General features: G+C 38.8%; 1 protein-coding gene across 1 annotated transcript in view; it reads left to right on the top strand.

Moving 5' to 3' along the window:
* The window catches only part of LOC127831552 (cubilin-like), a 73,649-nt gene that overhangs the window by 38,333 nt on the left and 22,821 nt on the right, over positions 1–12,495 (top strand). Inside the window, exon 2 of the mRNA XM_052356533.1 lies at positions 4,241–4,454. Within this exon, the coding sequence (XP_052212493.1) occupies positions 4,241–4,454 (214 nt within the window). The remainder of the gene's footprint in view (positions 1–4,240; positions 4,455–12,495) is intronic.

Below are 12,495 nucleotides of genomic sequence, written 5' to 3'. Positions count from 1 at the left end.
GTCTCATCTCGGAAATCACCAGTTTTACATTAATTTATACAGTCTAAAACACAAATCCCGTGATTGACGATGCTGGAACAGCAGCGTCCAAGGTTTGATAACCAGTAAAAAAAATCTTCACAATGGCGACCTATGTAAAAGACCGAGCCAGTCCGATTGAGATAACTCGATTTTTCAGTTACTTCCCTTGGCATTCGCCACTGCGTAGGAGATTGCTCGTTGATTTTCATTGATAACATTCTCCTAGCAGAGTTGTCGTTCGTGTTGCTAAAGGTAAATATTAATAGAACAGCATATCCAGGGAAAACAGATTCAATAAGTGTATCAGAACGTTAATTTCAAATTAGTAATTTTACATCCATTTTATTTTTATGGACCAATGAAACAACTATATATTTTCTCTATTTTGTTTGATATTTGTTCTCGATTTAGTAAATAAATTGCGAATAAAAACATGTAAAATTAACTTTTTACGTGATCATAAAAACTAAAGAATGCGAACGATTTCGAACCTGCAAATTGTAAACGCTGCACTGCTATGATATATATAGACAAAACAACATTTTTTTGCGTAATTGTCCGTCCCGCTAGCGCAGTGGTAAGGACGTTCGCTTTTTCACCTTTACGACACCGGTTCGATTCCCGCTCCCGGCGCAATGTTATATTTTGTATGTTTTGTGGTCACCATTCCTGACAGTTGTTTTTTTCCGGAAAATCTCATCCCCCCGCAGCATTTGACCATATAAAAAATTAAAAAGTATTTCAGTACAAAACAAATAGCTGGAAATTGCAGCTATCATTCAAAATTCGTCCCAACTGTCGTCAATCTAATCTTATTAGGTAGGAGTGCTGGACACACTCCGGGTCCCAACATTATGCAGCCTCAGCGCGGAGGTAACTCATTACCTTCGAAAAACACAAATACACACACTGGGTGCAGCCTAGGCGCGTATAGACTCAAACAAGGCAACAAACTCAAGTGCGGGCACAATCATTTAAAATTTACTTATTGAATACGATATTCTAACAGAAATTACACAACCACCTAAGTGTACATACCATGTTTGATATTTCGTTCGATTGTTAGATTTCAGCATATACATGTATAAGGTCATTTCGCTATTAGTTAACTTATCCATATGTTCGTGGGCGAACTCGGATAGTCAAGTGCTCATACGATTGAGCTCACATGGTCCGGCTATGTGCTCATACCTACTTTCGAGAATCATCATGAATGTATTGCCATACTTAATGAACAAGAATGTGACCCGCCTCCCAGTTTCGCTCAATGGGTCAAGTTACCCACGGGTACTACTTCCCCGTACCCCTAGACTTTTTTTCGTACCAAAAATGTTTCGTACGCAAATGTTTTTCGCACCATTTTTTTTTCGTACCCAAAATTTTCGTACACAAATTTTTTAGCGTACCCAAATGTTCGTATCAACAAACACAATTGTGGTGATATAGATAGACTTAAATTGATGTTTTATATCCATCCTCTTCAAAAGCATCGTCACACCAGTACTGCCAGTACTTTGCTTTTATATTTGTTATCGGGGGCCACTGGGTATATTTAGTCTTACATAGAGACACCCTTTACAATTGTTTTTGTTTGAAACCGCCCATTACTTTCGTTGAAGTATGAAGCATGATCTAGAGGTCATCTACAAGTTCAAATGATATCCCTAGAGTCAAACATGACCACTTCACAAATATTACATTTTTAATATAGATGTACAACACAATAACCTATTAAATAACCTATTCAATCGTCTCTTCAACAACAACGTCCAGGGCGTTGATATTAAGTATGTAATATCAGATATTGATCCTGTACAAAGTTTGGTAAAAAGTATTCGTTAAAACTGGCCGCGACCCAGGTGTCAAATATTTACTTAGACTTAAAAGCAAAATAACAAAAACTTTCTTCTCTGAATGGCAAGACCCATAGGTGTTATAGTTTGTATGTAATACCAGATGGTGTTGTGTACAAACTTAGACAAACTTAACAGAATATTTAAAATATGGCTCATTAGACCAATAGGACGGACCTCAAGTTGCGTACCATTGAGCTACAGTTTCTAAGATGAGCTCTCAAGGTTTCTCTCGTTGCGTCTTGTGAAATTCGATACTTTTTATTTAATTGCTCACAATCTAATATATTTGTATTTTGCTTACAGGGTGTCTGGGGTTATTTACGGAGCCATATGGCGTCATCACAAGCCCTAACTACCCAGGATATTATGAACACAACACTTCTTGTGAATGGGTCATCAGGGCACAAGAAGGCAAACGGATCAAAGTGCATACTTGTCATTTTTATCACTTTATTGTTAGAGTCGAATAATGGGCAGTTTTTGTTAAAGGGATCTTTTCACGATTTGGTAAATTGACAAAATTGAAAATAGTTGTTTTAGAATCGCAAATGTTCGGTTTAGTTATGATATTTGTGAGAAAAACAGTATTACTGAACATTTGCCATGGTCTTATATAGCCATTATATGCATCTTTTGACGATTTAAAAACCTAAAAATTATAAAGCGTTGCGAAGCGAAACGATTGAATAATCTGGAGAGTTCTGTTGTTGTCGTTTATATTTGTGAAACTACGAAGATTGTTTATATCAAGTATAAAATACGCCTGCTATGTATGCTTGGCAGGATAGCTCAGTTGGCTAATGCGTTTTTACTTCAGGATTCCGGGGGTCATTGGTTCGAGCCCTGCTGAGGGCTACTTTTTTTCCTTTTTTTAAATTTTATTTTTTACTGTAGCTTTTAAAATTTAATGTTAACATTTATCAATATTAAGCATTTAATGACAAACTTCAAAACATGCCAAAATCTGTGAAAAGGCCCCTTTAAAACATGTGTGTGCTTTTATAAAGTACATATTCTTGATAATGTTTTCAAAACAAACGCGCATGCATGGTTCCTTATAAGGCATATTGATATAAAGTTATGCAAGTGTAATTGTTGTTATCATCAAGCATTTAGCATTGCAAACGTTATGCTCCCTTTCTCCATTTAGAACTTTCACAATTGAAATATGGTACGTTATGTGACATGCAGCATGATGGGTATTTCGTCACTTATTAGATAAGACCCTATTCTTGAAATCTAAACTATTATGTGTTTTTAATTGTGAGCGTTAGCTCACAAATAAGGCAGAAAGGCAGTTTTGCAAGTCAGTATGCTTAAGCTACGCTAGGAACGATAACTGCAAGTCTACTACGCTAGGAACGATAACAACTGCCTGTCTACACTACCTGCAGTAAAATTATGCAGACGACGAATGCTAGGAGCGTCTGCTTTGCTACTGCAGTGTGTGTTTTTAATCAATAGTGTTTACCAGCTTGTAAGAAGGCATTGACCAGTCTAGTGTTTATCATTAAAATCTGTACATATTAGCTGCTTTCAGGGAACACGGGGCTGAATGCATGTCAAATAACATTAGCCTGTGCCCACTGATTACCCTGTGCAATGCGCACAAGCTAATCAAGGGTGACACTTTTTGATTTTTTATGGTGTTTTTCGTTTGAAGACAGTCTCTGGTACAGGGATGACTATTTATGCATATGCATTAAGCCCTGTTTCCCAAAATGAAGCTTAAATTATCTTTTTTATTAATGATTTGAAAAAACAACAACATCTCAACCCGTGCTTTAAGACACAATCTTTATAAATTTGAATGGGGAGTGTTCATTTCAAACTTGCGATATAAAAAGCTTTAACATAATTTTGAAAACTGACTTGCGTCTAAGATTATACAATAGCGAACAACTTCAGATTACTTGACTTTTATCACTGTATTATAACTTTCAAATAATAGACAGCTTGTTATGTTTGACCGTTACTTTAAGTGTTTAAAGCGATAAATGTGCAATGTTTTAGTTAAAACATGTTTGGGCTTTTATAAAGTACATATTCTTGATAATGTTTTCAAAACAAACGCGCATGCATGGTTCCATATCAGGTCTTTTGATATAACGTAATGCATGTGTAATTGTTGTTATCATCAAGCATTTAGCATTGCAAACGTTATGCTCCCTTTTTCCATTTAGAACTTTAACAATTATAATATGGTACGTTATGTGACATTCAGAATATTGGGTATTTCGTCACTTATTAGATATGACCCTATTCGTGAATTCTAAGCTATTATGTGGTTTGTTTTTTCAGGTACAAAGTCTCATCGCATAAAACAAATCACACTCGATCAATATATTGTGATTGCTTTTCAGTTGGACTTCACTTACTTTGAAACGGAGTATTGCCATGACTACCTAGAGATCTTCAATGGGCCAAGCACCTCCTCTCCCTCCATCGGAAAATTCTGCGGGAGCACAACACCAAGTGGATTCAGGTCTCAGTCGAATAGTGTATACTTTGTCTTCAAAACAGACTATAGCAATACATATCGGGGTTTCAGCCTGACCTACATGTTCATCGGACAAGGTAGGAATCGTTTTAAGAATTATTTTTAATGTTACTGGTCTTTTACAGATTTAATTATTTCAACTTCATTAGTTCAGGATTTGCAGATAAAATGTATGAAAGGTGTCATATTTTACACCTAGCAGAAACAATATAAAATACGGGATCGTTTCAGAAATGTTTTCACATGTTCTTTAGTCCATTTCTTGCCCTAAGAGCAATTAAGAGATATCTAGATTAGGCTTGCTTTGTTTAATATTCGTACATATGTAAATTGTATGGCTAAAATAAAACAATAATAGTAAATAACAAATAAAAGGACATCAACTTAGATGTAATATTGGGGTATTAATGTTACTAAACTTATTCATTTATTGCTTTAGTTTTTAAAATGATGTGTACATCAGAATTCAAATAATAAAGTCTGCATACTTTTTAATCTGCTGATACAATATCCGATAAAATTAACAATATTATATTATAATAATAGACAAACGATTATCAATTCTTACTTAAAAATTGATATTCTCAATACAAATAATAAAAGTTTACAGTTGATCTGTAAAGTGTAAAAAAATATTATAAGAACAAAAGTCATACTTGAAACATGACCAGAACAAACACGCTCTGGAAAAATGTCCGAGAGCGGACCTTAAATACTGTTTCAAATTGTATTAGCTGTTATTGCGGTTTGGATTTCTTGGAATTACAACAGGACATTTCCTAAGATCCTGGACACTTGGGGTGTTTCTAACTGATCCTTGTCCTCACCAACATATCTGGGTTATGGAATGTTCGAGAAATGTGACCAACATTCGGATGTTCTTTATATAATAATGTGGATTGCACTAGACCGAGCACTTATTTTAGACAAATCAATAACCTGGTTTGAAATTCTTTTATATCTTGTATAAAGAAAGCCTAACATCTCTTTTGAAGCTTCCTGCCTAAAGCATATTTCTGTTGTAGGTTAATATATTTATGTATTGTCCTAGTGGTAAAGAAAAGGTCATAGACCGGACGGACTCGTATGCCACGAAGGAAATAACAAAGACAATGATTGATTGAAAAAGGGCATTTATTTTAAAATGCCATAAAAGAACTAAAGAAACAGAAAACATATTTTACTGAATGGCATAATGGGCGGTAAAAACCCGCCACAAGGGGAACCTGAAAGGTAACCCCGCCGCCCATGGAGTACGGGAGAGGACCTCATATAGAAAGGGGGGAGCTACCCCTAAAGGTATATGTAGTGGCTTTAAACCGTCAAAAACAAATTGTAGACTGTATGGTTAAGTGAACAGCCGTGTGGCCTGGACACTTACTGAGAATAAATCGAAAATTGCATGTAAGCTGCATAAAATAATAGTAAAAAAGCATTATGAAGAGTAATGGATTGCCTAGGGCAAAAATAATTTAAGGTGAAGTCTAAAATATGTGTAAAATAGAAGACATTGCCATTTTGAAGTATTATGCAGGTAGGTTATTAAAATTGAACACAGACTAGAGAAATAACCAGCAGGTTTAACAATTGCACAATGTAAATTGCTAATAAAATAGACAAAGTATGACTAGAAAAACACACAAAAATGTCACGGATGTGAACAATGGATAAATGATGAGATCTGTACATGAAGGTCAAATCTAAATCATAATATAAAACATGAAACAAAACAAGTGAAAACCAAAATACAAAAAAACAAGGAAAAACTGAACATGTTAAGTAAAACATGTGAAACATGTAACTTTGTTGCTGCAGCCTTAAACTGTCAGACAACTAAAGAAAAACTATACAGCAGACATTGGCATAAACTAAAAACTACTGGCACTGTAAAAAGGGTATAATTTACGTATAACCCTAAACTGAACAGTGAACATAAATCTATGGTAAAATGTACAGTGACATAAACCATGTAGGGATGCAAATGTAAGCCCTCCTGTGGAAGGCTGCGGCCTTAACCGTCAGACAAAACAAGGAAAATTAATACATTAAATTTTACATAAATTATGTACACAAGAAAAGAAAATATTAAAAATTATGTGCAGCCTAAAACTGTCAGGTAAACTCAAGAGAAACTTGCAAGACGTAGTGCTACTACGCTTGCACAGTGACCGAAACAACTGTTAGATGTAAATGTAAGCAATCCTGCAGGAAAGCGATGAGGCTGTGGTTTTTAAACCGTTAGACAATACAAAAGCATAAAATATAATTGATACAGCAAATGTTACATAAATTATGTACATAAGGAAAAAAAAATAATTGAAAAACACATAAATACCTGCAGCCTTAAACTGTCAGGTAACAAAAAGGAAACTTCCAAGACGTAGAGTCCATATTCTTGGATGAAAATAAAAATGAACTGGCTAGAGATGCAAAGCACGTATGGTTCCCCTCCATAATGTAATCAAAACGCTGCCGCCTACACAGTCAGTGTCTGATAAGTTGGGGGTATTAAAGGGGTAATGGTGTAGATCGAATGTACTTAACATATGCGTTTGATCGCCAACGTCCCAAACGTTGGAGTTGGGAGGCAGGCATTTTATGGGAATGGGCGTGAGTAGCACCTCCGATGCGAAAAGAGTGGGATGTGTAAAATTGTGGATTTAGATCAGAAGCCACAACACATGTTCGAAGATTTGACCTAAAGAAAGCAGTGGTGACAGGATCCCCATTACGAAATTGGAAAAGGGGGCCTGTTTGCGTAGGGCATAGCCGTAGGTATCTTACTAATGCACGAACAGGGCATAGCTGTTTGTCAGATTGAAGGGCAAGTGGAACAGCGGTAGCTTGACCTTGTGAGTGTTTGTAATTACGAACATTTATTACTGCCGATGAGACATTGGCATTTGTGTACATGAAAGTGAGGTCCTTGCGCAACACGGTATTTTGGTGACCGTTTTGGGAAATGGAAAGTTCCCCTACCCGGAAAAGGCCAAAAAAGGCAGTAAGAAACATGGCCTTTAAAAGGACCCGGTTGTAATGGTCCAGTATGTGGGAATGGAGGGCAGCCAGTAAAGTTTGGATGTTGGCCACAGTGAAAGGCAGGCGTTTGTCCGCAGTTGACATGCGGCGGATGCTGTACAATAACTTTTTTATCACGAAGGATTCCGTGGGGTTGACCATATTGTATAATTTATGAATGTAACCAAGAGCGGAAACGTATGTAGAAATAGTGTTAGCCCGAAAATTTTGATTGTGACAGTACGCGATAAATTGTGCCAAGCGTTCAGATGAAATGGGTAAGCATTGCAGCGTAGGATAATGAGCCAAATGAAAGCGTTGGTATTGGAGAAAAGCATTTTTATAGCTGGCTTTTGTGGAAGGAGCAAGGGATCTGTTTAATAAATTGTAAACTGTTTGATTCAAATTATGAACAGGTACTCTGGAATGGTTGTTGGAAGCTGGTCCATGAGGGGAGCCCTTTCCTTGAATTTGGCGATCTGTAAACGAGAAAGGAGGTCAGGTAATAAATTGTATTTTCCCGGGATGTGTTGTGCGTGCAAAAGGATATTATATTTCATACTGGCTAAAATGATACGGCGGACTAGTGACATAATGACAGGGACTCGGCATGTCTGTTTATTAATAATGTGAACCGCGGCTTCATTGTCAGTGTGTAAAACGATACACTTATTTCTAAGTTGTTGACCCCAGATATCCAATGAAAGAGAAATTGGAAAAATTTCCTTAAAAGTTATGTCATAAGCCAACCAAGCTTCTGGCCAGGTACCTGAAAACCAGTGTGACTCAAAAATAGCTCCGAAACCTAAAGTTCCAGATGCATCTGTATGAAGATGCAAAGTATCGGACGTGAGCCAACGTTGTTCAGTGAGTACTTGTTTCCCATTAAAATGTTCAAGGAATAAGTGCCAAGCGCGTAGGTCCTTGCGGCTTTCCTTGTTTAGCGTAATGTGATGGTGAGGTTTGGAGACATTCAGTGTCAAATCTATGAGTCTGCGCAAGAAACCGCGACCGGGAACTATGACTTGGCAGCAGAAATTTAAAAGACCCAAAAGGGATTGCAGTTCCTTAAGGGTGACCTTACGTGACTTAACGAAAGAGCTTAAAAGTGTCCTGGCTTTTATTAACTTGTCCGCAGGAAGACGTGCTTCCATAAGGATTGAGTCTAATTCAAGACCCATAAAGGTAATGATAGGAGTAGCCGTGACAGTTTTATCTGATTTGATGGGCACGCCAATTTGGGCACAAAATCTTAAGAAATTGTCTAAACTTCTTTGACATATAGGAGAGTTAACTGGACCCATGAATAAGAAGTCATCTAGAATGTGAACCATATGTGGGATGTGTAAATGTGTGACCGAAATAAATTGCAAGGCGGAACTGAAACGTTCAAAAATGGCACAAGAAGACGAGGCTCCCATTGGGAGACAAGTATCGTAAAAGAAATTATCTTCAAATTGTATACCTAGTAAGTGATGGTCAGAAGGGTGGATTGGGATTAACCTGAAAGCCGAATCAATGTCTGTTTTGCTGAAAAGAGCCCCCGGGCCAATACTCAAAAGGAGGGCTACGGCGTCGTCGAAAGAGCAATATGAAACTGAAGCTAGTTCGGGCTCAATATAATCATTAATGGATTGACCTGGAGGATAACTGAGGTGGTGTATTAACCGGAACTGACCAGGAGATTTTTTAGGAACCACGCCAATGGGACTTACTCGAAAATTGCCAAGGGGAGGGGATGAGAAAGGACCCTTAACCCTACCGGCTTGAAGTTCTTCGTTAAGTTTTTGACGGACAATATCAGGGTGTTGTTTGCATGATGTAAGGTTAGAGGCTGAAGCTGAAACCCGAGGACCTAAATAACCTAATTTGAAACCGGAAGTAAAACCTTCTATCAAATAGTCAGCCCATTGGTAACCTGACAGAAATTGGGAGAGTTTATGAATGTAAATTGGGGTAACCACAGAAGTTTTATTTGGCTTGTTTATGCTGTGCAGCGGGTTTGGGGGTGGAGGGGGCTCTGGCAGCGTGTTCCTTTGAGAAGAAGAAGCATTCGTAAGCTGGGTGTGAACCCCTGCAAAAGCCGCAGACATGGGGGTGTGGGCAAGAAGGGACGTGGCAGAGGGAGCGTCTGTTGTAATGGAAGCAGGTTTTGTCAAGGAATCTTTTGACGGGCGACGATGGTTTTGGGGTGGGTCTTTGGGGACGAAAAGAGGGGATGGAGGGGGCCAACGTGCTTGCCATGAGCCAAAACTCCGTATGGAGTCGGTCCCATGGAAGTGGAATAGTTTCCCGTAGGATTCTGAAATGGTTGTCGTAATACGAAAATGCTAAGCCCGGACGACGGGTTGCAAGGTCTCTAACGATCTCTGCATATTTTAGCAGAGCTTGAGTCTCTGCTGGGAACTTTAACGTATAAACCGCTATAAAGCGGAGGAAAGCGGTTGTCCAGAGCTCAATGTTGGTTATCTTCCTTGAGCTTGATTTAGGTGTTATGGATATTTGTGCGTTTCTATCCATTTGTAGGGTATATTGGGTGGCCTGGCCAGACATTGCCGATGGTAGGAGAAGGGCCAAGTCCACATATTTGTTTTTCCAGATGTCTTTGCACACCGACTTTTTAACTTGGCTGATAATTGGGGTACTGATCGGTTCAGCATACAGCATGCCCGTACCTTGAAGAAGGTCCGCCCCATGTGAACGAACAGCCTGATGAAAAGTCAGGTCATGGTCCTCATCCGATGAACGCGAGGAGTCGCTGTCATAATCCACTAGAGGCAAGGCCGGTTCCGCATTTAGGCCTGGACGTCCCAATGGGATTGGAAGGGGAAGTGGCTGATGGACAGCTGACGTGTCCTGCCGAACCTCTGAGCAGTGTTGATTTTGGATTTGACCAGCAGGGGAGGGAACCATGGATGTGGTAGCACTAACCGGCCGTCTGTTCGGTGCATCGGGAATGGCGAGCTCTTCCACTGTGACCGGGGCCGGCTCCTCATTAGGCGCCGACGATTTTGACCTTTTAGAAGGCTTGGGGGTGGCTGTAGACCCATCGCAGCAGGGACAGGCGCTCAATGTAGCCGTCCTGCTACGTTTTCCCCCACGCTTCATCTGGAAAATATAATGAACCTGTCAGTCTGACTATATAAGCTATAGTATTAACCAAAATAACCATGGACTGACTTGAAACTGAGCTCAGGTAACATAGTTCCTTCGTAGGGAACTTGACATTGGTATCAGCCAAGGCAAATAGTTCCTGCGTAGAGGAATATAACATTAATAAAAGCCTGAATTGCGTAGAAAATCAGGCAATTCCTGCGTAGAGGAATATAACATAAATATCAGCCTGAATTGCGTAGAATATCAGGCAATTCCTGCGTAGAGGAATATAACATCAATATCAGCCTGAATTGCGTAGAATATCAGGCAAAAATATTGAAAATAAATAAGCCTTGCTGAACCAATGACTAAAATCAGGCAACATAGTTCTGCGTAGAGAACTGTAAAATCAGTTTCAGACCAGGCAAAAAGGATCCCGCGAGGAGGGCCATTTATCATCAATATCAGACAATTGCTGAGTAACGTCAGACAAAATATTGAAACATAAGCCTGGCCTGAGCTGTTAATTTATAATGGGCATAATAGGTCCTGCGTAGAGAACTATAATAAAAGCCCGGCCTGACAGCTAAGTTAAATATAACTATTATAACATAAATATCCAATATAACAGTTAACTTAACTGAGCCATAAGTGGATAGCAATGAAAGCTTGTGTTGGTAGCTAACATCAGTAAGGATATAGAGAAAATATCTGAGTAGTCAGAACTACATGTAATTAATAAACTGCCAAAATATTACACAGTTATAAATATAGTCCTACTAGGACTCTTAAGCTGATATCTTAATCAGGTAAACTAGATAGAAACCTGTATTGAAATCAGGCACAATATATACAAAATATAAGAATACGTATCTATACTGAATCAGATTGACTGATTCAAGGCGGCGACCACTGCAGCTCGGATGTTGTTGAAGAAACGAAGCAGGCCACGAGATGAAAGGTGACAACCATCCTCCGCAAAGTTCGAAAGTATACAGTCAGGTGACCAGAACCCCTTCAGACGCCACAGGTAGGTTCGCCCATTGGGTAAAGAATTGAGCCATTGAATGAGTAGCCTGTTCATTTCATCAACTCTGGTGTTGAACCATTGAGGATCCACTGGGTAACGCGTTTGACAGGTAGGTAAGTGTCGATGAAGTGTTTGCAAGACTATAACTTGAGATATTCCATCAACATAAAGAATCGTGTCCACTAGATCGCGAATTGCCGAAGCCACGGAAAGTGGTGATTGATGTGGTTGATAAAGATCATTAGTCCCTATTACCAGAATCACTATGACCGGATTAAAATCCAAGATTTCTTGTAACCTGCTGTGAAGACGATCAACCGTGGCACCGGGAAAACCCGAGTATTGGATAACCGGACAACCCGCGAGACCCAAATCGTACCGGAGTGACGAATCATAACGAATGAAGTCCTTCAACTTGCTCACGAAAGAGTGCCCGAATACCAGAATCCTCTTCGGTATGGGCGCCGCCATCTTGGATCTCGTCACGGGAGACTTCTTTCCGAGACTTCGTTGTACTGAATATCAGCTAACAAAGGTTGTCACCTTTATCCCAAATTAACACAAAAAGTAATGGTCGCCGCCAAATGAAATGTAATCCTCTGTAAAAACGAAGTGATAATGCGTCGTATGGTATAAAGAGTAACTATGAAATTACCGTTAAGACGCGTAAATATTGAAAATAAGCTCAATTTATTGTATTAGCAGCTGCAAGTAGAAAATCCGAGCGCATAAAGGCCAATATCAATATTGATTGGCCAAAGGGCTCACGTGGTCTTATAACTTAAGCCGATTGGTTAATAACATAGCGTGGCTGGGATAGATTATTATTGGTTAGATCGGTCACGTGATTGATCTCTATAATTAGACTAGAAGGCGAACAATCACATAAAAAATTTTATGTATGCATAAAATATTATATATATTTATTTGGCTTGTGCCAAATAAAATCATTTATAATCGATAATTGATAAATA

The sequence above is a fragment of the Dreissena polymorpha genome, chromosome 5 (assembly GCF_020536995.1).
Source record: "Dreissena polymorpha isolate Duluth1 chromosome 5, UMN_Dpol_1.0, whole genome shotgun sequence".
NCBI lineage: Eukaryota > Metazoa > Mollusca > Bivalvia > Myida > Dreissenidae > Dreissena > Dreissena polymorpha.
The sequence above is the reverse complement of the archived record's forward strand: the minus strand, read 5'-3'. Positions and strand labels throughout refer to the sequence as shown.